Source organism: Anoplopoma fimbria, unplaced genomic scaffold (genome assembly GCF_027596085.1).
Source record: "Anoplopoma fimbria isolate UVic2021 breed Golden Eagle Sablefish unplaced genomic scaffold, Afim_UVic_2022 Un_contig_13257_pilon_pilon, whole genome shotgun sequence".
NCBI classification, from domain to species: domain Eukaryota; kingdom Metazoa; phylum Chordata; class Actinopteri; order Perciformes; family Anoplopomatidae; genus Anoplopoma; species Anoplopoma fimbria.
Window position 1 is genome coordinate 1,043 of NW_026554247.1, and position 24,666 is coordinate 25,708.

At 44.3% G+C, this 24,666-nt stretch overlaps 1 protein-coding gene across 2 annotated transcripts; it reads left to right on the forward strand.

The window, feature by feature from the left end:
• The first annotated feature begins 321 nt into the window (after positions 1-321).
• dtd1 (D-aminoacyl-tRNA deacylase 1) lies at positions 322-15,668 on the forward strand. Of its 2 annotated transcripts, none has more exons than XM_054627629.1 (6): positions 322-403; positions 2,124-2,214; positions 3,409-3,644; positions 5,542-5,639; positions 10,309-10,473; positions 13,212-15,668. In XM_054627629.1, exons 1-5 carry the CDS (start codon positions 361-363, stop codon positions 10,462-10,464), a joined length of 624 nt encoding a protein of 207 aa, XP_054483604.1. In that variant the 5' UTR covers positions 322-360; the 3' UTR covers positions 10,465-10,473; positions 13,212-15,668. The 2 variants fall into 2 exon arrangements, with proteins under 2 accessions (XP_054483604.1, XP_054483603.1); XM_054627628.1 differs by having other exon boundaries at positions 10,309-10,464; positions 13,212-15,667.
• Positions 15,669-24,666: the final 8,998 nt, after the last annotated feature.

The following is a 24,666-nucleotide window of genomic DNA, read 5'->3' on the forward strand; positions in this document are numbered from 1 at the left end:
AAAATATCAAAGTAACAAAGTATAAAAGTATAAAAGGAACAAAGTAACATAGTAACATAGTTACAAAGTATCAAAGTAACAAATTATCAAAGTAACAAAGTATCAAAGTAACAAAGTATCAAAGTAACAAAGGAATAAAGTATCAAGCTGTCAGGGAGCAAAGCATGACATGAAACACCGTCAGGAGAAGAACCTCCAACAGAACCCTGGTGAAGACCAGTCACACCCTCCGTCCTCCGGGACATGAGCTGTCTCTCCGTCCTCCGGCCGCTAGAGGGCGACACGTGCCGCCCACAGCGGAGCTGAGCGGAAGTAGCGGGAGCGAGCGGCGGGAGCGAGCGGCCCGACACGAGCGGAACGATGAGAGCGATCATCCAGAGGGTCACCAAGGCGACCGTGACAGGTGAGCACGTCTCTGTAGTCTCTGGTCTCTATAGTCTCTGGTCTCTGTAGTCTCTATAGTCTCTGTAGTCTCTGGTCTCTGTAGTCTCTATAGTCACTGTAGTCTCTGTAGTCTCTGGTCTCTGTAGTCTCTATAGTCTCTGTAGTCTCTGGTCTCTGTAGTCTCTGTAGTCTCTGTAGTCTCTGGTCTCTGTAGTCTCTATAGTCTCTGTAGTCTCTGGTCTCTGTAGTCTCTGGTCTCTATAGTCTCTGTAGTCTCTAGTCTCTGTAGTCTCTGGTCTCTGTAGTCTCTGTAGTCTCTGGTCTCTGTAGTCTCTATAGTCTCTGTAGTCTCTGGTCTCTGTAGTCTCTGGTAGTCTCTGTAGTCTCTGTAGTCTCTATAGTCTCTGTAGTCTCTGGTCTCTGTAGTCTCTATAGTCTCTGTAGTCTCTAGTCTCTAGTCTCTGTAGTCTCTGTAGTCTCTGTAGTCTCTGTAGTCTCTAGTCTCTGTAGTCTCTGTAGTCTGTATAGTCACTAGTCTCTGTAGTCTCTGTAGTCACTAGTCTCTGGTCTCTGTAGTCTCTGTAGTCTCTGGTCTCTGTAGTCTCTGCAGTCTCTGCTGGTCTCTGGTAGTCTCTGTAGTCTCTGGTAGTCTCTGTAGTCTCTGTAGTCTCTATAGTCTCTGTAGTCTCTGGTCTCTGTAGTCTCTATAGTCTCTGTAGTCTCTAGTCTCTGTAGTCTGGTCTCTGTAGTCTCTGTAGTCTATAGTCTCTGTAGTCTCTGTAGTCTCTGGTCACTGTAGTCTCTAGTCTCTGTAGTCTCTGGTCTCTGTAGTCTCTATAGTCTCTGTAGTCTCTAGTCTCTGTAGTCTGGTCTCTGTAGTCTCTGTAGTCTCTATAGTCTCTAGTCTCTGTAGTCTCTGGTCTCTGTAGTCTCTGTGGTCTCTGTAGTCTCTGTAGTCTGTATAGTCACTAGTCTCTGTAGTCTCTGGTCTCTGTAGTCTCTATAGTCTCTGTAGTCTCTGTAGTCTGTATAGTCACTAGTCTCTGTAGTCTCTATAGTCTCTGTAGTCACTATAGTCTCTGGTCTCTGTAGTCTCTGTAGTCTCTGGTAGTCTCTGTAGTCTTTGTAGTCTCTGGTAGTCTCTGTAGTCTTTGTAGTCTCTGGTAGTCTCTATAGTCACTGTGGTCACTGTAGTCTCTGTAGTCACTGTAGTCTCTGTAGTCTCTATAGTCTCTCGTAGTCTCTGTAGTCGCTGCTGGTCTCTGTAGTCTCTGGTAGTCTCTGCTGGGTAAACAGGCTCTCAGCTCTCATTCATCAACCACGCTGAGCATTCGCGTTAGCTCACCTAACTTAGCATTAGCACTACCAGCTAGGTTAAGCGCATGGCTCCAGAGACAGACTTGTTAACCGGACCAGAGGACCAGTAAAGGTTATAGGGGGACACACTGACTGCTGCTGTCCTCCTCCCAGTCTGTCCCCAGTCTGTCTCCTCTCTGTCCACTGTCCTCCTCCCAGTCTGTCCCCAGTCTGTCTTCCCTCTGTCCTCCTCCCAGTCTGTCCCCAGTCTGTCTCCTCTCTGTCCTCCTCCCAGTCTGTCCCCATTCTGTCTCCTGTCTGTCCACTGTCCTCCTCCCAGTCTGTCCCCAGTCTGTCTCCTGTCTGTCCACTGTCTGTCCTGTCTGCTTGTCCCTGAATGAAGATGGTAGCTCATGTCCTCGACCCTTTTCTGTGTCCTACAGTGGGAGAAGAGGAGATCAGTTCCATAGGACGAGGACTGTGTGTGCTGCTGGGAGTGTCGGTGGAGGACACCCAGAAGGATGTGGACTACATGTGAGTGTTAGAGGACCTCCATCACCACAAACACCTCGACTACATTTAAAAAACACCCTAACCCGGACTAAAGGACATCCTCAACTCTCCAACTGGTCCTCTGTATGTCTAGAGATCTTCATGAGACCAGTCAGTACAGACATACTGTTTGTTCACCAGAGAGACATCATGTTGTCCTTCAAAGGTCTCATTAAGTCCAGAACCTTTATAGGACAAACTTTAAGAATCAACAGCAACAATCTAAAGTAAGATGTTTTATTATTGGTTATTATTTATTACTTTATAGAGTTACACATGGAGACGCATGTGTTACTGCATTTACATGTGTTTTACATGTTATAATCATCCACTCATAGATGCTGGTCCTTCAGAAGCTGATTCAAGCGTCTTTTAGACTTTAGTAGTAGTATCTTTAGTATTTGTTCATTAGTAGTTCTCAGTAGGAGGGGCTCAGGACTCAGGAGGCCATGTTTCTATTCCACTATTACTGCACACGCAGTATTAAAGTCTGTGAATGTGCACACTGTTGACATCATTCTGCTCTTGAATGGCCTTGCCATGCCACGATGACTAAACATGAAAATAATGCAGACTTGAGCTTCTCACTGATGGAGTACAAGTGTGAACCTACAAATGGAAGGTCCATGAAACTGTGTAGCATACATTACACATGAGGAGCAGATATGCAACGTATCCAGGATGTGTAGTGTTAGAGCTCAAAACCATCTAATGCCAGCAGAGTTTTAGAAATGATTCCTGCATAACCTGCATTACAGCACAGTGTTGGATCTCTGATCAGCACTGTGGACAGTCAGCCCTTGTGATATAACAGACAGTAGATGTCCTGGCATGAAGAGCAACCATGTCTGGAGAGAGGAAGTCCGTCTACATACGTGTGGTCTAGAGTGTGGTCCTTCAGAGGAGGCTCCTACAGTCTGTGCTCTCACTGACCACGTCCATCAGAGTGGTCGTCACGGAGACAGGCCTACAGTCTGTGCTCTCATTGACCACGTCCATCAGAGTGGTCGTCACGGAGACAGGCCTACAGTCTGTGCTCTCATTGACCACGTCCATCAGAGTGGTCGTCACGGAGACAGGCCTACAGTCTGTGCTCTCATTGACCACGTCCATCAGAGTGGTCGTCACGGAGACAGGTGGCTCGTCTCCTCACTGCTGATCCTCGTCTGTTTGCAGAGTACGAAAGATCCTGAACCTGCGGCTGTTTGAGGACGAGAGCGGCCGGGCCTGGACCAAGAGTGTGATGGACCGGGACTTTGAGGTGCTGTGTGTGAGCCAGTTCACTCTGCAGTGTGTTCTGAAAGGCAACAAGCCAGACTTCCACTCCGCCATGCCCGCAGAGCTGGCCCAGCCCTTCTACAGCAGCATCCTGGAGAACATGAGGAGCAGCTACAAGCCGGAGCTCATTAAGGGCGAGTAAAGCCGTCACTCCTGTTTCCTGCTGCTGATACAACACTTAACTCATGCTTTTGATATATGATATATCCCAGTTATCCCTACACGTTAAATGTCTGGATCAGCCACTGTTTAGCATCTCCCCAACACTCCTTCCCACACAAACACTGACCTCTGGTTGTGAAGTGGAGCATCTACAGATGAACTCCTTACCTGATCAGTATTGATCCACTAACTGAGGCCATGTCCACATTAACCAGTGAAGTATTGATCCACTAACTGAGGCCATGTCCACATTAACCAGTGAAAACGGGGATTTATAACTAAAACGATCTCCGTCCACACGTGCGTTTCAGCATCGTTTTGGAAATGATGTGCGTCCAGACTTGCTCCCATTCAGATACACTGGGCATGAGCGTGCCGGTGTAAACGGGAAGTTGCTTGGTTACAGATAATACATCACACTACTCTTGATACTCCTCGTGCTTCATACTTAAGAACTTCCTCTAAAATCACATTTCGTGGAAGTTTTTAGAAGTTTTATTTTTCAAGCTCAGTTACAACACTGCAGGTCTAACTCTATCTCTCCCACACAGACAGCACATGTACTTTAAATGAACAGTTATTAAAGAAGTCTCCTAGGTTATGGGTCCATACATCTGGTATTAAGGCTGCTGTTGTTGTTGTTCTCTTCTGGAAAAGGGTCACGTGGTAAGGGGTGAAGAATCAGGAACGACACGTCGTAACTGCTAAGAACCAATCACGTAGCGAACGCCGGTGCCTTCGTCATCGTTTTCTGACTGCTTCATTTTCAGTCATCCACACTATCCGGAAAACGCGGCGTTTCAAACTCCTCCGTTTTCGGTGCCCTTAAACGCCGTATAGTGTGGATGCTCGGTGCAAACGCAGCAAAAGATATGAGATTTAATTTGAAAACGGGTCAGTGTGGACGTGGCCTGAGTGACACCTGGAGATCTGAGTGCTCCTCTCTAGTTCTATGATGTGAGAGATTCTGTGAGGTCAGTTTCTAGTTTCCAGAGTCAATGTAAACAGGGTGGAGGTGAGAAGAGAGTCCCAGGAGGCTGGAGGACGAGCTGTTTAAAGAGGCCTGTTGTTTAGAGCTTATTCAAACTAAAGTGTTGAGGGTCACCATTATCACCACCCACTCATGTGTGGACCGGCCCCTGTCCCCTGCTAGTCCTTGCAGTATTCCCCTCTCTGTGCTTTAGGTGGGGAGGTGGAGTATCACTGCTGTGACGGTGTGCCGGTGACGGTGCAGTGAAGTGGGTCAGCCCACCGGGGAGCGGGTGCAGAGAACACCTCGTCCCAGCATTGCAGGCATAAGGCTTCCTAATTACCCCCCCCCAGAGAGGAAATATGATGATGCAGCACTTCCACCGCGGCCCACGGCTTCATTGTGCAGATGGTGTCATTAATCTCCTGGACCCTGTGGAAGAAAGGAGAACATCTAGGATGAAACTTCCTGTCCTCCTACAGCCCCTTCCTCTTTTGTCCCCAATGTCTCAAGATGATGTCATCATTCATCCTTCATCCTTCATCCTTCATCCTTCATCCTACATCCTTCATCCTTCATCCTACATCCTTCATCCTACATCCTTCAGCCTTCAGCCTTCATCCTACATCCTTATAAAACTGTTTACCTTCATCCTACATCCTTCATCCTTCATCCTACATCCTAAATCCTCATGAAACTTTGACTACCAATGCCAAATCTATAGTGTAAACTGCGTCTTGACATTAGGACGTGATGCCTTTGGATTTGGATGGGCTACTTAGATTGAGTAAACTGTAGGCTAACGGTGTCAGTGATGCTAACAGAGGACATCTCTGATGTTTGATAGTGGTCTCATCCTTCATGTCTTGTTAAATGTCTTTCTGGTCTTGTGTCTCTAGACGGGAAGTTTGGAGCCTACATGCAGGTCCACATTCAAAACGACGGACCTGTTACTGTTGAATTGACGTCACCTACCGGACCCTCAGACCCCAGACAGGTACGCTCTTGAGCCTTAAACCGTATTCCACAGTCTCACATCAGTGGATGGCATTCTCTCAGTTGTCATGGAGATGGCTCAGAGTTTAATTTAAAGCTCAGAATAAAGCTAGTTAACTGAGCTTGAAATGAATGAGGTACATTTTAACAAGTTACAATCGTATTCAGAGTTATTATGTAATATGAACTTGCTTCTTCTTAAAGCCCCCTGAGGCAAATTAATAATATCTGGTCATAAAACTAAAATGAACTTGACTTCTCATTTAAAAACCAGAATGAGCTGCAGCTCTCTACTCAACTTAAAATCATACCAAACGTGTCCTTCCTCTTTTCAGAGGCCTGTTTGATTTCTCATGGTGAACCACTAGGAGGTGATATTTACTCCTCTGCTGTGTGCAGTAACGCTTGCTTCTTTATGACAAGGATTTTGTCTAGAACCATGGATTGTGCAAAGACGGAAGGGAGAAAATGTTGGTTTATATTCCACTACCACTGACATCTACTTAATTATTATGTAGCTGTAAATATGAAATCAGATCTGAGCTCAACTGACTCTAAGATCAAAACTGATATTTCATAGTTTCTGTACTAAAAATGTACAAACAACATTTAAAAGCTGCTCTAATCAATAATTCATATATATATATATATATATATATATATATATATTATATATATACTCTCTTTTATATATACTCTTTTTACTCCTCCATAGTTTCATAATGAACTGAAGGTATTGTAACCCTTCTCATAGGAGGGCTGTCTCTTTCCCTCTGCTCTTCCTCCACAGCAGTGCGTAGAGACCCGGCTTTAGTTCGATCGGAGAGGGAAAGGGGCTCAAAATATACCAAAAGTATAAGTATACTCATTATGCAGAATTGCCCATTTCAAATAATACATTTACATTAGGACTTTATCATTATATTCTAGTTATTGATGCATTAATGTGTTCATCACTTTAATGTTGCAGCTGGTAAAGCTGGCGCTTATTTTAACTACTAAATATACTTAATGATACATCATAGTTTATTAGTTGATTTATGTTTTGTATTAAGGTAAAGTAGCTTAACTAGTAGCTCATATAAAGTACAATCCTTCCCTCTTAGATGTAGTGGATTAGAAGAATAAAGTTACATAATATAACTGATCAAGTGAAGTACTTAAGTAAATGTACTTAATTACATTCCACCACTGCTAAAACCAGAGATCACAGTCCTTCATATATCTAGCCTCTTGAAGTTCACCAGTTTTATGCATTTAACTTTAGACTGTACAAAGCTTTCATCCAGGGGGGCATGAGGTCCCGACCCCCTGGAAGGTCTGAGCTCCGCCCCTCTTAGTCTACATCCACACTACTACGTTTTGGTTTTAAGATATCCGTCCACATGGGGGCGTCCATACTAGCACGCCTGAAAACCAATAACACATGACTCATCCTGTACACTGTAGCATGAGAGCACTGCTTATCATTCCAAACAGTCAGTAAGTGACCTTCTTCACAGCAGGAAAAGCACATTGGAACTATCTGATGGCTGTGTTTCAGCAATTATTGCAATACAAAGTATGAATTATTAACGTTCTGACTCTTTGGATTCACTCCACATTGCTCCTCCTGTAACTCAGTTTGGGGTGGACTGGATTTATAATAATGAAAATGTGTTTATTTTCTGGTAAATGTTATTATATTGTTCATAATTAAACCCAGACTAGAATAATGGTTAGCTTCACCTCTAAATCTCTTCAATGAAGCGGCATTAATAAACCTCCCTCAGCCTCTTATTCCAGAAGACCTCCATATATCCGTCCTCCTGAATGGATTCTGGTCACTCCCGTGGAACCCGGCCAGCGTCCTTATGCTTTGGCTTCGGACCGGCTTTGGCTGCTCTCCCCTTGGCGGCCTTGGCCCGCTGGCCCAAAGGGAGGGATATTAAGCGGTCCTCAGAATTTTAATCTTGTCCGTTTGGGATGTTTTGCTGTGGGGGCCAAAGAGCCAAAGCCAAGGCTGAACATGAGGGATAGAAGGCCAGCCAACAGGCTAAGCTTGGCACGGGGGGGGATGAAGCAATGGCCAACAGACACTGTTCCATTCTTTCCATGAATCAGGGATTTAGTCCTCTGCAGGGTCAAGGAGCCAGCAAACAATGGTGTTATCCAGAGCAATGAATAAATCCTGCTGTCTGAGTGTTGTCTTTGGGACAATGAACGACTGGGGTCCATAGCAGAGGGTCCTCTACTGGAGGTCCATCACCTGACTGTCCTCTACTGGAGGTCCATCACCTGACTGTCCTCTACTGGAGGTCCATCACCTGACTGTCCTCTACTGGAGGTCCATCACCTGACTGTCCTCTACTGGAGGTCCATCACCTGACTGTTTGTGCATTTTGTTTTTGGGGCCTTTGTGCTGAAACCAAACTTACACAGAAAGGATGGAATGTGGGATCATGTAAGAAAACTTTCACCTCCATTTGCTCTCAGATGTATTTTCCTGTCCTTCCATGTGCTTACATAAAAAGCCTATAAGGCAGGGACAGCAGCAAAGACTCCCAAGGGTACGGAACAGAGCCGGCATCAGTGACCACAGAAGGGACATTGGTTAAGTCAGGAGGAGGAGGGAGGGGGAGGGGGAAGAAGAGGAGAAGGAAGAAGAAGAGCTGGGGTGGAGGCGGGTTGATCAGGCTCAAGCAGCTGGAATAGGGGTCCTGAATGAGAATTTGTGAAAAGGATGCAGAGAAGTGCATCTCAATCTCTGAAGATAAAGGATAACTTCACCCCAAAACGATTCAGTCACTCAGCCCGTGTCCCCTGGAAACCTAAAAGAAAAAGGCTTTTCTATCCACAGTGAAGGAAGAATACAGAAAACAGGGAGGAGTCTTGATGAACTGAAGTGATAGCTGAAGTGGTTTGCTCACTGCTTCACCAACACTACAACCGAACCATTTCAAACTGTTCTGAGTTAACTGTGTAACGCTCTCACAGGCCCGATACTCATCCAGACGAGTCTGAAGTATTTTAAACAGAAGTCATATTACGATGCGGGGCTTGGATTATTCTGCAGGAGTTGTGTGAGATATTGTTAAAGGACGTTTACATATAGTCTTGCTGTTTTTAGACATGGCCTCCATTGACTTCTATTCATCAAGACTAATTCCTGTTATTTTGTTTGTGTACTTTATTCAAAGAGGATAGAAAAACAACGGGGATTAACAGATATACAGATGATTGTTACCCTTCATCATTAGAGATGGATAAATTGAACCTCTATGGTAAGAAGAAGATGTATGTTTGTTCACAGTGGTATCAACAAAGTCAGTAGGCCCGATTGGGTTCAAATGGGAATAACCCTGATTTTTTTTTTTTGGTCCTCTTTGAATAATGTAATGTCTTATGCAATGTTTTTGATTTTCAAGATGACATTTAGTTCATAAATATTTCCCAGCAGCCATTAAAGTTTTAGCAGCTGTGTTTACAGGCCCCCCTTTCAGATGGCGGGTAGCACACTGCTGAGGTGTTTCATGGGCCGTGAAGAACACAATGAGGAAGGGAGGAGTGCTTTGATTGGATAGTGACGACCCAGTGGCACTGAGAACTCTGTGAGTGTGTGAGAGGCTGCTCATGCAGTCACAACAATGGACTGGTTGAAGTGAGCATATGGTGACCCAGAGTAGCTGTTGGTGAGGAGAGAATAGAAGTGGTTGTACACAGACTAGTGGAGTACTGGTCAGTGACACTGATGTGTTCTCCTTCTTTGTTTCTTTCATTTCACAAATTCTGATGCATGTCAGGACCTTTGGGTGAATACTGATCATGCTGCAAGTCATGATGCAGCACATTCATGATGTGAGCCATCTGGAACCACAGACTGATGAGGTCTCAGTTCCACTTCAGCCAAAGAGGATCTATTTCTAGCACGTAACCTCACACAACGGTGATATCTTACCAAAAGTTACACCTCGTTTTACCAACGTCTTCCTTTGAAAGTCAGCAACACGTGTCACTTTCTTTTCAAAATAAACTTCCCGTCTTCACAGGGAACTACTTTCTGTTTAATTTAAATATTGGACACTAGATTATAGGTCTAATGTTGTGCAATCCAGGTGTGATGTTTTTTTCATATATTTTATTACAAACTATCCGAATGTCAGGCTTCAGGCTTCTCCAGATCTGCAAGACATACACAGTGCTCTTTAAAATACGACTCTTTCTGTCTTTATATCAATACCATCTTTTATCATGAGCGGGATACGGACATCAAACCTTTTGTCTTACCATTCTCATATTCTCCTTGACTGTTAGTTATTGAAATAATGTAAAAGACTAAATAATTAAACAGGAATAAAAGCGGTAAAAGAAAATGATGTTCGTTGCATATCTGAGATATTTTAGGGAAGTAACTTAGCAGAAATTATTTTGGTACGCACACTGCTTAGAGGTATTGTTTTTAGAGGCTCACTATCTTGCAATTATTTGGAACACATACAGAACACTCAAAACTGAAACTATATGAGACCATTTGAATGCAACTCCTTTTCCTCTTCAGAGACACCCTCATGTTCTTGGGGATAATTTTAAGGCATGTGTGATGTTCATGTTAAGGGCTCATACACTCAACTGCAAGATGACGATATATATTGTTTTACGAGTCAAGCTTTCCTGTATTTGTGTTTCCTCAGCTGTCAAAGCAGGAGAAGCAGCAGCAGAGGAAAGAGAAGACGCGCTCCAAGGGCCCCTCGGAGTCCAGCAGGGAGAAAGGAGCCGGACGCTCCCGACGGGACCCCAACGCCAGTAGTGGGGCCGACGGGGACGTGTCATCAGAGAGGGAGCCCTAGGTGAGCAGGGTGAGGGACACATGTAATACATATAATACATGGTAAACACCACAGGGTTTATCTTTACTTTAGTTCTGGAGTTAAAGAGTGTTATTTAGGTCTTAAATCATTCACCATGTTACACAAGACAATCACCTCTTATAGGTATAATGTGCATTTTGGTCCCATGAGTTGTTGCTGTGTTATTGCATTATCTCAAACGTTTCAACAATGTTCACACCCAGAGAAATCTGTAGTTTAAATGAAGCTAACGGTGCGTTTGATTTATTCGCCTGTCAATGGCTTCACATCCTCTTTGTGTCTGGATCTTAAGATATCAGTGAAACAAGCTGAGCAAATGTTAGCAGCATTCAGTGATTTCCCAGCTTTAGTCATGGAGTCTGATGGTTTGGAGAGGAGGAGACCTCTGTGGTAAAAACCTCCTGAATGATGAAAACTGAAGGAATGCTAAGAGAAGAAGCTTCACTAGACACAAAGTTTATACGCACATTTTATTCACAAAAAAAAATCAGCATGAATTGGCATCTTGGGTGCAGTACATGAAGCTGAGGAGAAGTCAGTGGATAACTGTCTGTGTGCTTTATCACACCTTTACATTAGACATGTAGGCACAGCTTTGCAGCTTTCCTTTCTCTTCAGTGGACTACATTTACCATCAGCATGAAATGGTTTGTTTCTTTCTGCATATGACATGGTGAATACAGCCAGAGCACATAACTCCTATATTTCCATTTATTCACATATATTCCTGTTTTCCACCTTTCCTCCCGTTTATTATATTAGTTTATTCTGTCAATAACAATGTGGCATCTTTAAACGTGCAGTGAGTAGAGAGAAGCAGTGAGGTTCACACTGACCTCAGCCTCTCTGTTTTCACCTCTCCTCTTCCTGCCTGCTCTCTTTCATTCTGTTGACGCTGCAGTGAAACTCTGCGACTCTCATGCTTGTTTCTCATTCTCTGGCTCATGTTGTGAGGAGGAGGAGGAGGAGGAGGAGGTTGGGCTGCTCCTGTTTGCCTCCAGTATTTGTTTACTAGTGCAGAACCAGAGGAGGAGGAGGATAAAGAGCACTGAGTCATCCTCTCCCTGTGTCTACTCTCTGGCACTGCAGCTGGACTCTGACGGTCGTACTTCCTGTTCTGCTGTTCACAACCACACACTGTCTGATACCAGTATGAACGTCTTCAAATTCACCTTTGAAGTGTGTTCATTTTGGCCTATTTGGTACAGTTACCTTGTAAAGCTTAGTTTATACTCGCCTTAGTGAAGCCGACGTGAGGTGGGCGGGTTTTAAAATGAGTGGGCAGGGTTCAACCTGCACAGGTCGCCAGACCATCGCAGGGCTAGAGTACAACTTTAGCAGCCATATATTTAACATTTGTTTCTTTACAGAGCTTGTGCAAAGGTAATCAAGTAGTCCATGCATATGAGATATGAGTTAAAGGTACTTACAACCCCTCCTCATCATAGTGGAGGTTGGTTTACTGCTTTTTGCTGGTTACACCTACAGTCTGTGTTCATATCTCTGAGTTAAACTTGTTTTATTTTTGAGTCCTCACAGTTCATTTTGTTTGTACGCCCTCTTTGCTTTAATCTTTAGTCCCATCTTCTTCTGCTGGGGGCCCATGCACTGTAATCCCCAAGTGCATGTTGGGGTAAGACATGGAGGCTTCAGCACCTCGTTACATAAGGCCTTTTAGTCTGACAGAGAGCCAGATGGAGGGAGACGGGAGAAAGAGGGGGGAATGAGAACCAAGTCTGAGAAGTCCACAGAGTTCTTTGGTTTCCATCTCACACACAGAACTTGTGGAAACGTGTGTGCCATGGTGGAAGGAGAGCTGAGAGAGAGACAGGAGGATGTCAGACAACAGGTAGCTTAACTCTGTCGCTGAATATTTTAAAGAGGGAGTTGGGTTCCCGAGGTTTCCTCTGAATGACTCGTTTGTGACAGTTCTCCTGTATCTTCTCTGGTCTTCCTTCATGGCTGGCTACAATGTTCTGATGCTGATATGAACGTCTTACATGTCTCCGCTGTGAGCGTTTCATATCACAAAACCTTTGAAAGACCCATCATATATATAACTTTAACTTTTTCAATTTTCATATGACTTGTGCCTTTTTGAATGTATCAATCCTTACAATCACAGTTTGATGCTAAACAATAAAAAGCTTCTTCCAGTTTCCTCTTTGATCACTTTTTATCACTGTTAACTTCATCTGTTCACCTAAAATGGCTGTGGAGGAGGACAACCTTCCTTCTCAGCTGTGCTAGTCATTATTGGTGGTCTTTATCAGTGACAGTAATGTCAACGTTGTCTTTGTAGTGAATTATCACCAAACGTTGCAGCTGTAAAGAAGGACAGTGTTGCACTCGTGTCTTACACATGAAAAGTTGAATAAATGATCTATTTTTTATTCTTAATGTTGAGCCCCTTCATTGTTTGTTTTGTTTTTTTACTTGGCTCTGTGTGTTTGTTAAAAAATATAATATATTCCTATTTAATTAAATTATGCCCAATAGTTCAGCTGCGACGGCCTCCCTTGGTCTGGAAGGACCAGTAGCTTATTGTGGCTAATGTTAGCAACCTTCAGGTAGATCTAGCTGTGTAACTGACATTCAGTGTGCTATCATCCTGTAAGTGCCACTTGTGGCCACCTTGTCCCTTTAAACATGTAATACTTGATTATTGATTAATGATATTACTAATGAGAACAGCCAGAGCCTAAATGTTTCTGTTCTCTCTGCAGATCGCAAACCGTGGACGGAGCCGTGAGCCCAGGCTCCTCTGGAAGGCCTCCACCCTCAGGGACTGACTCCTGATCCTGGACCGTCCTCCTTCCTCTGGGACTCAGCAGGATCCTCTTGTCCTGGTGTCTCTCTCCATCCTTCTCCTTCAGATTCTCACTCTCTGTCTCACTCTCTGTCTCTCTCTCTGTCTCTCTCTCTGCTCAGAGACATGGGACTGACCTTGGAGCATAACTCAGCTCTCCTTTGCTTATAGTGAACATGAGGATGGTGATATCAGTATCACAACGTCAGTAACAGCCTGCTATTCACTGATACAGTACATGTGTAAAGTCTGTCATTAACGGTTATTGTACCTGTATGAAAACACCATGTTTTGAGGTCCAACTGCTACAGAACACAGGTGCTCCATAAAAGACATGTATATTCTATAAATAGACAGCACGCAACACAACACAGGTTATCAGACTTTGAACAACAACCCACATCAGCTCTGTAGCTAATGCTTCCTACAATATTGGCATTATATTTATAAAATCACTTGCACATGATCTTTAGGTGCAGAAACTGACTGATTTCAGTTGGACCTCAAAATCAAAGATTGATCTGAATGTCTCTTATATATGATGAAAACCTCACTTTTCCAGTTCTTGTGCACAAACATTAGTGTATCTGGTGACAAACTGAAAGAAGACAGACCAGTCAGTTTGTTGTGGGCCGCCTGCATCAGAAATGCAAAGTCAATGCAAAACACATGTAAAGACGTTCTAGAAGAAACACCAAACACAAGTATGAACCTGAAATGAGTGTGATACGTGTCCTTTAAAGAGTTCCTTGTTGCCCCACCCAGACTCTGTGATGGGGGTCAGAGGTGCTTCACCATCTCTGAACATTAGCAGCATGTGGGTGGGCCTCACAAAATCAAATTCCTGTTTTGTCCTGCTGTTATTGGACAGATCTGAATGTTTCAGCTTTATAAAGATGTCTGTGATCCGTGCTGTGCTTTCTTTATTCCACTCTGCTTCGTGTGATGTAAGAGCAGAGATGTTTGTCCTTGTTCCTCCTTTCAGCATCACCACCTGGCCGTCCATTCTGTCCCAACTTTTGTTTTTAGTTCAGTGAGCTATTCCTGGCCGACCATGCCGTATCCCTGCACCCTTTTCCTCCGTCCCTCCACTGGGGCTGAGCGGAGGTCTCTCCATGTTGTGAGGGAGCAGCAGGAGGCGGAGAGGAGCTACTGCATGGTGGACCTGGGAGCTCACGGAGAGGGAAGATATGACCCAAATATGTCTGCTACCTGCTAGCCTTAGTGCTGCTTCAAAGTGGGCTAGAGCTGCAGCTCTGCAGAGACTGCATTGTGATCCCAACGTCAGACCGGCTTCACATACAGAGGAGGAGGTGGACTACTGATGTACTGTACCAAACCTCAGAGGTCAGGACAGGGAGTGTGAGCAGAGCAGATGTTCCACGTTGGTCTGTGCAGTCACCTGTGTTTGTATGACTGCGTGGACGCTCAGACATGGAAAGTGGGTTAAATTCCAGACATTCTCTCTTCCCTCTGAAGCCACACTGTTTCTGGTTTGTCTCCTCTCCGACTTATCTTACATCGTGTGCGTGTGTGAGAGTCCTTTGCCAAGCCCACTGGCTATGGAAAAACAATTTAACTGGATTTAATTTGTTGCACCCCCACCCCCTCCTCCTTCCTCTTCCCTCCTCCCCCTACTTAGTTTGCCTCTGAGAGGTTGGGAATTCATCTTGTTTGGTAACTCCATGCCCAGTCTGAGCTCACTTTGCAACTTGGACAGGCCATGTTTCATGGCAGCATTAAGATCACCAGCCACACAGAGGGGGGGGGCGGGGTATCCCTAGAGTCTGCCATAAGTGATGCTCATAGTGAGTTTATCTTATTTAGAAACAAATTGTATTTGGATTATTGGATTATGCATGTTAAAATAAGTGTTCTCTCCTGCGTTGCCTCCCTCTTCTCGTCTTTTATTGTATAGCTTCGTGCTCTGAAGGGTTAAAACACACACAAAGAAACCATGTTGCCTAGAGCCCTGACCACTTTTTCCATTCTTGCTGGAAAGTTTCCAGTGCTATTTATATGAAACCTCAGGCCCGACAATCAACAAACCCATTTGGCCTGTATAAGGTTTGATCCATTATCATAGAGTTCTGTTTCCCTATCACAGATGGCAGACGCACCGTGAAATCCCAACATCACAAGTGAAATAATCATACATCCTCACTGCTGGTGTGTTGATACTACATTTATTCTGTCCTGAGACTTCTTATTTCAGAAACAAAGTCTGAAGAGAAACAGAAACAGTGGTTCACTGACTTTTGGCTGAGACGCTTCCTTATTGTAGAATGATAACATTATTATTGGTGCGGGAGGCATCACTGCACTCCTATGTGGGTCCATAGAACTAGTAGGGTTACTAGACAGCAGATAGAGCTGTATGAACACACCTTTACGTCACCTCCCTCACTCTATCAGTGAGCTTGTCCTGCAATCACAAGGTGGCAGGTTTGATCCCTGGCCTCTACATTCTACATGCCGAGGTGTCTGAGCACAACACTGAACCCCAAGATGCTCCCCGGGAGCTTCTTAGCATGTGTACAGATCAGAAAGCCCTCTGAGGCTAATTTGTGATTTTGGGCTATCTGAAATAAACTGAATTGAATTAGCAGCCCACTGCTCCTTAGGGATGGGTTTAATGCAGAGGGTAACTTTCATGTATATATATGTGTATATACAATGACCAATAAAGCTATTATTATTATTATTATTATTATTATTATTCTTAGACATTCCCAGATGAGGCCAGAAGGTTGGTCTTTCACCTTAACATAAATGATTGGACTAATTGTGAATTATAACTAAAATGTTTATAGACAATACAAAAAATGTCCCAACATTTATAAGTAAATAACCATATGCAGTGAATAGTACCTGCAGCTGAATGAATGATTTAGAAGACAACTTTTTCCTGCATTCCGTGTCAGAAATCCTCAATATCTGGGTAATCAATGCTTCTTCCCATTCAGCATCTCTGCTGTGTAGACCCTTCTACAGCCGACGTCATTAAAAACGTGTGTGTGTTGTTGTGTCTCTGCCATCAGGACCAGTTACAATCCTTAAACTCCCTAAAAGAGAGAGAACACCTCTGGACAGTCTCCATCTCTTCTGGTTAATGCTCTCACATAGCATGACAGCTACTTTACATTGCTGAACTGTGCACACTGACATAAGTCATCATTGTTTTCAAACTGGAAAAGTGTCTGTGGTTTAAAAGTGGTCCTGGTGCACTGTGTCCATCTGTAGACCAAACAGCAGACAGACACAGAGCTGGGGAAGTTAAATATTAATATTAAATATTGGTATTGGTCTTAACTTAGTAACTCACCAGTGTTTCTTTGTGTCTGCTGGATGTGTAAACTGGTAACTAACATGTTCACCATGTTAGATAGATATAGATAGATAGATAGATATATATATATATATATATATATATATACATACAGCGGGTAAAATAAGTATTGAACACGTCACCATTTTTCTCAGTAAATATATTTGCTGATATGATATATATATATATATATTATATATCTCTCATATCAGCTTCACTGATGGTCCACCTGACTTTGACTGCACATTAATGGAATATCAAAAGTCATATGGTAGAAACTACTCAAACACACACACATGTATATATATAATAAAACTAATGATTTATTTTCCAGTTACTATAGATTGTTTGACCTGGGTTTCACTTTAGTTAACGTGTGTGCGCGCCCGGCCACGCGCACCGCCCCTCGCTCCCTCAGCCTCGTGTCTCTCCCTAACTCTCCGCAGACGGACGCGTCCACGGAGGGCTCGTGCAGCAGTCGCCCGCCTTCCTCCTCCCAAAGCCCCGCTGCATCAGGACGTCAGGAGCGAAGCGCTCCTCCAGCCTGCAGACGCCCGCTGCCTCCCGCCGGCACCCGGTGCCAACGTTTCCCTCCCGCGTCCTCTGGAACCAGTCCTCTGGAACCAGTCCTCTCCTCTGGAACCAGTCCTCTGGAACCAGTCCTCTCCTCTAGAACCAGTCCTCTCCTCTGGAACCAGTCCTCTGGAACCAGTCCTCTCCTCTGGAACCAGTCCTCTGGAACCAGTCCCTCTGGAACCAGTCCTCTCCTCTGGAAACTCAGTCCTCTCCTCTGGAACCAGTCCTCTCTCTGGAACCAGTCCTCTCCTCTGGAACCAGTCCTCTGGAACCAGTCCTCTCCTCTGGAACCAGTCCTCTCCTCTGGAACCAGTCCTCTCCTCTGGAACCAGTCCTCTCATCTGGAACCAGTCCTCTCCTCTGGAACCAGTCCTCTGGAACCAGTCCTCTCCTCTAGAACCAGTCCTCTCCTCTGGAACCAGTCCCTCTCAGCGGGAGAACCAGTCCTCTCCTCTGGAACCAGTCCTCTGGAACCAGTCCTCTCCTCTGGAACCAGTCCTCCTCTGGAACCAGTCCTCTCCTCTGGAACCAGTCCTCTCCTCTGGAACCAGTCCTCTCATCTGGAACCAGTCCTCTCCTCTGGAACCAGTCCTCTCCTCTGGTGGTCCTCCGTCCCCCGCAGACAGAGAGGAGGCTGCTCGGCGTCAGCGGGAGAGGGGATGTCTCTGCCGGGTATCCGACTCCGGAACCAGCCGACACAAGTGATGCCGAGCCAGAGGAAGGTCAAAGCGAGACGGAAGAGACGACAGGAGCTGGTTTTGATCCAGATATGCTTGTTCGGCGGCTTGCTGCTGGTCGTGAAGGGATGCTCCTACCTGGCCGGAGGTTCAGGTGAGGGTTCAGGGTTTAGTGTGTTGGGACGCAGAGGTTAGACTGACTAGTTTACTGCTGCAGGGTTAGTGTTTAACAGGTCTCCAGTTAGGCTGACACTAACTGTCTGTACTTAAATACACAGCCTCATACTGTACCGTTACACTAACTGTCTGTACTTAAATACACAGCCTCATACTGTACCGTTACACTAACTGTCTGTACTTAAATACACAGCCTCATACTGTACCGTTACAGTAACTGTCTGTACTTAAATACACAGCCTCATACTGTACCGTTACACTAACTGTCTGTACTTAAATACACAGCCTCATACTGTACCGTTACACTAGGGTGTCTGTATTTTAAATAACAGTTACTGTATCCGTTACACTAACTGTCTGCCGGCTAAATACACAGCCTCATACTGTACCGTTACACTAACTGTCTGTACTTAAATACACAGCCTCATACTGTACCGTTACAGTAACTGTCTGTACTTAAATACACAGCCTCATACTGTACCGTTACACTAACTGTCTGTACTTAAATACACAGCCTCATACTGTACCCAGACAGTAATGTTGCAGTAACGTTAGTTTTTTCACACATTGACAACCATCCTCCCTGTTGTCAGTTATTCTCTTCATGTCCTCACAGTCTGCTAACAGAGGGATCATTTACTAAAGAAATGAACTGATGGTGGTGTCACTGTAAAGGGGGCATGGTGTGTAAAAGCCTGTTACCATGGGTACTAAAGTTATTCTGAAGTCTTCCTCTAGTTATGTTCCCAACCCTATCATATTATCACAGCCCTCAGCAGTGTGTGTTCAGTAGCATTAAGGTTCAGGGGTTTTGTATTGTGTTCAAATATGTCAGAACCATGGGCCCAGTTTGACCTGAAGAACCTCACATAGGAGACACAGCGTCACGGGTCTGTACTGTCATGCAGGTTCAACGAAGGCGGTGATTAGAGTCCATCTCTTCATAGGAACTGTTCTGGCCTGACGGATGCAGACACACCTGTATGTTCAGGTGGTCAGGGTCAGGGGTGGTTCAGGAGGTCAGGGCAGAGAGCCCCACGGTATACCGTGGGGCTCTCTGCCCTGACCTCAGCGCTCTGCGGCTAAAACACCTGAACATACAGGTGTGTCTGCAGGGTATATGCCAGGGTATCAACAACGACATACACCAGGGTATACTCCTCTCCAGGTTACTGCATGTCTCTCTCCATCTTCATTTCTAGGCTGTTCTGGTATGATTAGTATGTCCAAAGAATCCAAATACATCAGATGAAACTGTGATAAAGAGTCAGTACTGCTGTACTCCCTAACAGCAAACATCTGTACCACTTGACTTGATGTCTGCGTGATGGTCTCTTCCTCTTTTTATCCGTCTTCTACTGCGCCCCCAACACTCCACTTGATTACTGAGTCAGCGTCAGCTAAAGTGAGAGGTATTTATCACTTTCTATGGACAGAAGGCCTGCATGAATATTCATACACTCCTGATTTGTGCATCATCAGTGGGCCTCATTCTTTCCTCTTCTTTCCTCCCCGCTGCGTATCCTGGTTACATGGAAATGCAACAGTGCTGCTCCGTACATGAGCTCAGCATCAGAGTTAAACATGGAGGACACAGCAGCACTTAATGCATTTCCCTGGTCCCCATTGTGTTCTAGTTAACTCTTAATCAGCTTGCCGGAATATCAATTAAAGTTGATTATTTATGATGCACTTAATGAAGTTCTTCTATATTGAGCTTGATGTTGTGGAGCACTCAACACCTCCTCACAGTGCATTAATCACTCCCACAAGCTTCTCTTCCTCTTCTCTCCGTGTGCAACAGAGAGAAAGAAGAAGGAGGGAAGAGTAAAGAGCTGGCACACAAAGCTCACTGTTACTGCTGTAGCTGTGTCTGTAGCTGTGTCTGTAGTTGTGTCTGTAGCTGTGTCTGTAGTTGTGTCTGTAGCTGTGTCTGTAGTTGTGTCTGTAGCTGTGTCTGTAGCTGTGTCTGTAGCTGTAGCTCTGTAGCTGTGTCTGTAGCTGTGTCTGTAGTTGTGTATGTAGTTGTGGCTGTAGTTGTGTCTGTAGCTGTGCCTGTAACTGTCTGTAGCTGTGTCAGAAGCTAGCTATGTCTGTAGTGGTGTCTGTAGTGGTGTCTGTAGTTACGTCTGTAGTTGCGTCTGTAGTTGCGTCTGTAGTTGTGTATGTAGCTGTGCCTGTAACTGTGTCGGTAGCTGCGTCTGTAGTTGTTGCTATCTATGATTTGTAGCTGTGTCTGTAGCTGTGTCTGTAGCTGTGTCTGTAGTTGTGTCTGTAGTTGTGTCTGTAGATGCTGCCATAGCTGTGTCTGTAGCTGCGTCTGTAGCTGCGTCTGTAGTTGTTGCTATAGATGCGTCTATAGCTGTGTCTGTAGCTGTGTCTGTAGCTGCGTCTGTAGTTGTTGCTATAGATGCGTCTATAGCTGTGTCTGTAGCTGTGTCTGTAGTTATGTCTGTGGTTGTGTCTGTAGCTGCTGTGTGAGATGTGGTGAAGGTGAGTCCAGGTCAGAAGTTCCTCATGCCCTGAGGACTACTGACTAAAGCTTTTTAACCTGAATCCCTCTCTTTACCTGAATCCTTCTCTTTACCTCAATCCTTCTCTTTACCTCAATCCTTCTCTTTACCTCAATCCTTCTCTTTACGTGGTTGGCCGGGTGTAAAGAGTGTAAAGAGTGTAAAGGGTGTAAAGGGGGTGAAGGGTGTAAAGGGGTAAAGGGGTAAAGGGGTAAGGGGTAAAGGGGGTAAAGGGGGTAAAGGGGGTAAAGGGGTAAGGGGGCAGGGTTGAGATGTGCGGTGCACTCCTCCAGCTGCTCACTCCCCCACTATTACATAAAGAATCAAACTTTAATATGACAGAGAACACAAGGCTGCACATTAAAAATGAAACAAACTGCTTAACACACTTTTCTACCTGCAACATGTAACTGACACAAAGAAATGACCCGTTCATGACAGTAGAAGTAACACGCTTAATGTACTGGAGGACAATAGAGCTGAAACAATCAATGAGTTGATCCACCAAAAATGTACTAGGTCATTTGATTTGTCATTTTAAAGTATGGCTAAAATGATCGTCCAATCACATGAGAGGATTATATCATTGTAAACTGAATATATTTGGGTTCTGATTACTTGACTTGTCACGTTGGGGTCTGGGGATTACTCTTACACTCTTTTTTGACATTTCCTCACAAATAGTCAGCCCATTCATTGATAAAGATCAGAACCAGCAGCCTTGAGTACACTGTACATGTACTGATCTGTATCTTTCCTGAACATGTTAGTGTGTCCTGGTACACAGGAAGTGGACACTGACTGCTCACATTCTTCTTTCAGACTTCTGTTTCTGTGTGTGCAGAGCGCTGACAGGCCACATGTTGACGAGGGAGAAATCTGTTACGTTTGTAGAGCTGCAACCAATAGTCGGTTAATCATTACTCAATCAACAGTAAACCAATTTGCTGCTTTTCGATTAATCAATTTATCTTTTATGTCATTTTCCCACCAAAAATGCCAAACATCAAGTTTCAGCTTCTCCACTGTGCTGGTTATTCAAGTCTTCAATGTCAGTAAACTGAGAATCTTTGTTTTGTGGAACACAACTCAAGACATTTAAAGACGTAACCCTACACTCTAAAAAGCAGAAATGCTGATTTTCAGTATTTGCTGAAATTTTACAGACTTAATTTATTTAATTATTTATTATAAAGCCAGGCTGCATTAACGTTGTCACTGCTGCTATGACCTGGTTTATAAACCAAACCAAGAACATTAAGTCATGAAACGAAGCAGCCAAAGATGTATTTACGTCTCCAGTCTTTGATCCAGATTCATAGTCAAGTCTCAAGTCTTAAAGCTAGACTCCTGGTCAAGTCTCAAGTCTTAAAGCTAGACTCCTGGTCAAGTCTCAAGTCTTTAAGCTTGAGTCCTGTCAAGTCTCAAGTCTTTAAGCTAGAGTCCTGTCAAGTCTCAAGTCTTTAAGCTAGAGTCCTGTCAAGTCTCAAGTCTTTGAGCTATGGTCCAAGTCAAGTTTCATGTCTTCAAACTAGATTTCAAGTCAAGTCTCAAGTCTTTGAGCTAAAGTCCTGTCAAGTTCAAGTCTTTAAGCTAGAGTCCTGTCAAGTCTCAAGTCTTTAAGCAAGTCTCAAGAGTCCAAGTCAAGTTTCAGATTTCAAACTAGATTTCAAGTCAAGTCTCAAGTCTTTCTAGAGTCTGTGTCTCAAGTCTTTGAGCTATGGTCCAAGTCAAGTTTCATGTCTTCAAACTAGATTTCAAGTCAAGTCTCAAGTCTTTGAGCTAAAGTCCATTTCAAATCTCAAGTCGTTCAACTAGTCCAAGTCCAGAGCATCTTGTGTCCAAAAGTATTTAGCTCAAAGCTGGCATCTCATCACAGTTTCAGACAGAGTTTTCGTAAATGTAAACGCTCTAGATCTAGATGTTGTAGCTGCACTGAAACGTCCTTGACTCCGTTTTGTCTTTTCACTTTGACAAAGGTTTCCATGTGAGCAGCCCCAACGGTGAGGACCAGGAGAGGTGGGGAGGAGGAGGCTACTGCAGGAAACAGACAACAGCAGCCTGGAGGAGATGGAGGAGGAAGAATCTAAGAACTGTACCGCTCCAGGTAAGACGGGGACGGGCTGAAAGAAAGAGGACACCCAAAAGTTCTACCTCCCCCCCCTCCCTACAGAACAAATCACCCCACATGTTCAGTCTTCTACTCCTCCTTTCCCCCCTACTTTCTACTCCTGATGTGGGGTAACCCAGATTGGGAAGTCAGATGATTTCCCATGAGCACAGGCTAACACAAGCGGTGACATTCTTGCTGCCTCAGCGCTTTTCTCATTCGGTCTCTGTCACATTTTTTTTAGGATCCTGCAGATTTCATTCTCACTTCCTCCATCTAGCTATCCCTCTCCGTCTCGCACCAACTCTGTGTTCCCCATCATTGTGACCACATCTCAGAAAACAGTCCCTGTTTCCATGGCGACCTCTTATCTTATCAAGGATAGCGTGTGAGGATGCTGAAGGCTTCTTGTTGAAGAGTGGCTTCTTGTTTGTAATGTTGAAATCACTCCGTCCAGCTAAAAGAGTTGACATAGGCCACTTGAAGATGATGTTACTAAATTAAATAATGAAATATAATGCCTTAAAGTTATATAGAAGCATGTCTTGTCATGTGGTCTCATTGGATTAGTCCTTCTGAATCTCACCATCACTCATATCTGTTGCTATTCTTAGATGGACGTAGGAGATAGGGTTAGGACATTAGATGGCGGGGGGGTCGGTCTCTAGCGAGCTCATTAAGTAAAATGGCTGTCATCACTCTCCTTTCTCGCCCTCCCAAGGTCACTGCTGAGGGAGGTCAAAGTTCAATTTATTCTTTCATTCTGCTTATTAAACAGTAGCTGCCCTTTCCTCCTCTCAGGCTAAATTTACAGCACATACCCTGGTGGTTTCAGCCCTGACACCCCTCTGGAGGACTGTGAGTTCTCTGCTCTGTAGTGATTTCTGCTCCTGTCTCTGGTATGAGACACATAAACGTAGCCTTGTGTGGAGTAATTGAGTCATTCTTTATTCCACTGTTGAAAGGGAATAATCTGTGTGTATTAAAAAGCTGGTGGATGTGTGACAAGAAGGATATGGAAGCAGAATGCATTAGCTGTGAGAGCAGGTGCATTCTGTAGGGTAGTTGTGTTTTTCAATGTCACAAAACCTGAATATGTAGAATATGAGGGGAGCTTATATAAATCCGTCACAACTTTCTAAAGCCCCGCATTGAAGTGACTTGTTTTGTAAAGAGACCAGTAGCGCAGGGTACCAGTAGAGACCAGTACCCTGAAGAATCTCCTCCATCAAGAGACAATGCAGGAAGTAGTTTTCCCTCCATGAAGCCAGGCAGAAGGTAACAGGGGGAACTTATCCAACGTATAGACATACTATTGATGTTCACCCTAATTTTTTAAAAACATAACCATGATATTTATTTAACCTTAAACAGGCCCTATTATGCTATTTTCCGGGTGCATATTTTGCATATTTTTCATGTTTACATGCGTTAATGCCCATAATCCTCCTTGTTTTTCTCATCCTGGCTGTCCTGCAGCACCTCTTCTCACCCTCTCTCTGAAACGCTCCGTTGTAGCGCTTGCTCCTCCCTCCAGAAAGCAAAGTCTGCTCTGATTGGTCAGCTAGCCCGCTCTGTTGTAATTGGTCAACGTTTCACATTTTAAAAAACTCTTCCTCTGGAGCTTCAGCTCCGTCTCTCTCTTTTGTTGTTTGAGGGCCAAACTAGCCGGAAGGAGTTTTACGTCACTTCTGTAACATTGTGACCTCATAAAGTTACAGAAGTGAAGGAGAGAAATCAATGGAGCCGTATCAGGAGCTTCTGAGGGGGGGGGGGTGTAACTCCTTTTAGGGCTGGACTTCAGGTTTTACACTCTACGGACCTTTTACATGTACAAATATATATATATATATATAACACACTAAAGGAGAGGGAGAAAGTGGAAAAGCATAATAGGGCCACTTTAAAGAAGAACAGATTATACACATCAAGGTCTGTTTCCATGTTTTAGGATACTAGTGTTGGAATGACCAACTAACCGACAATGCTTC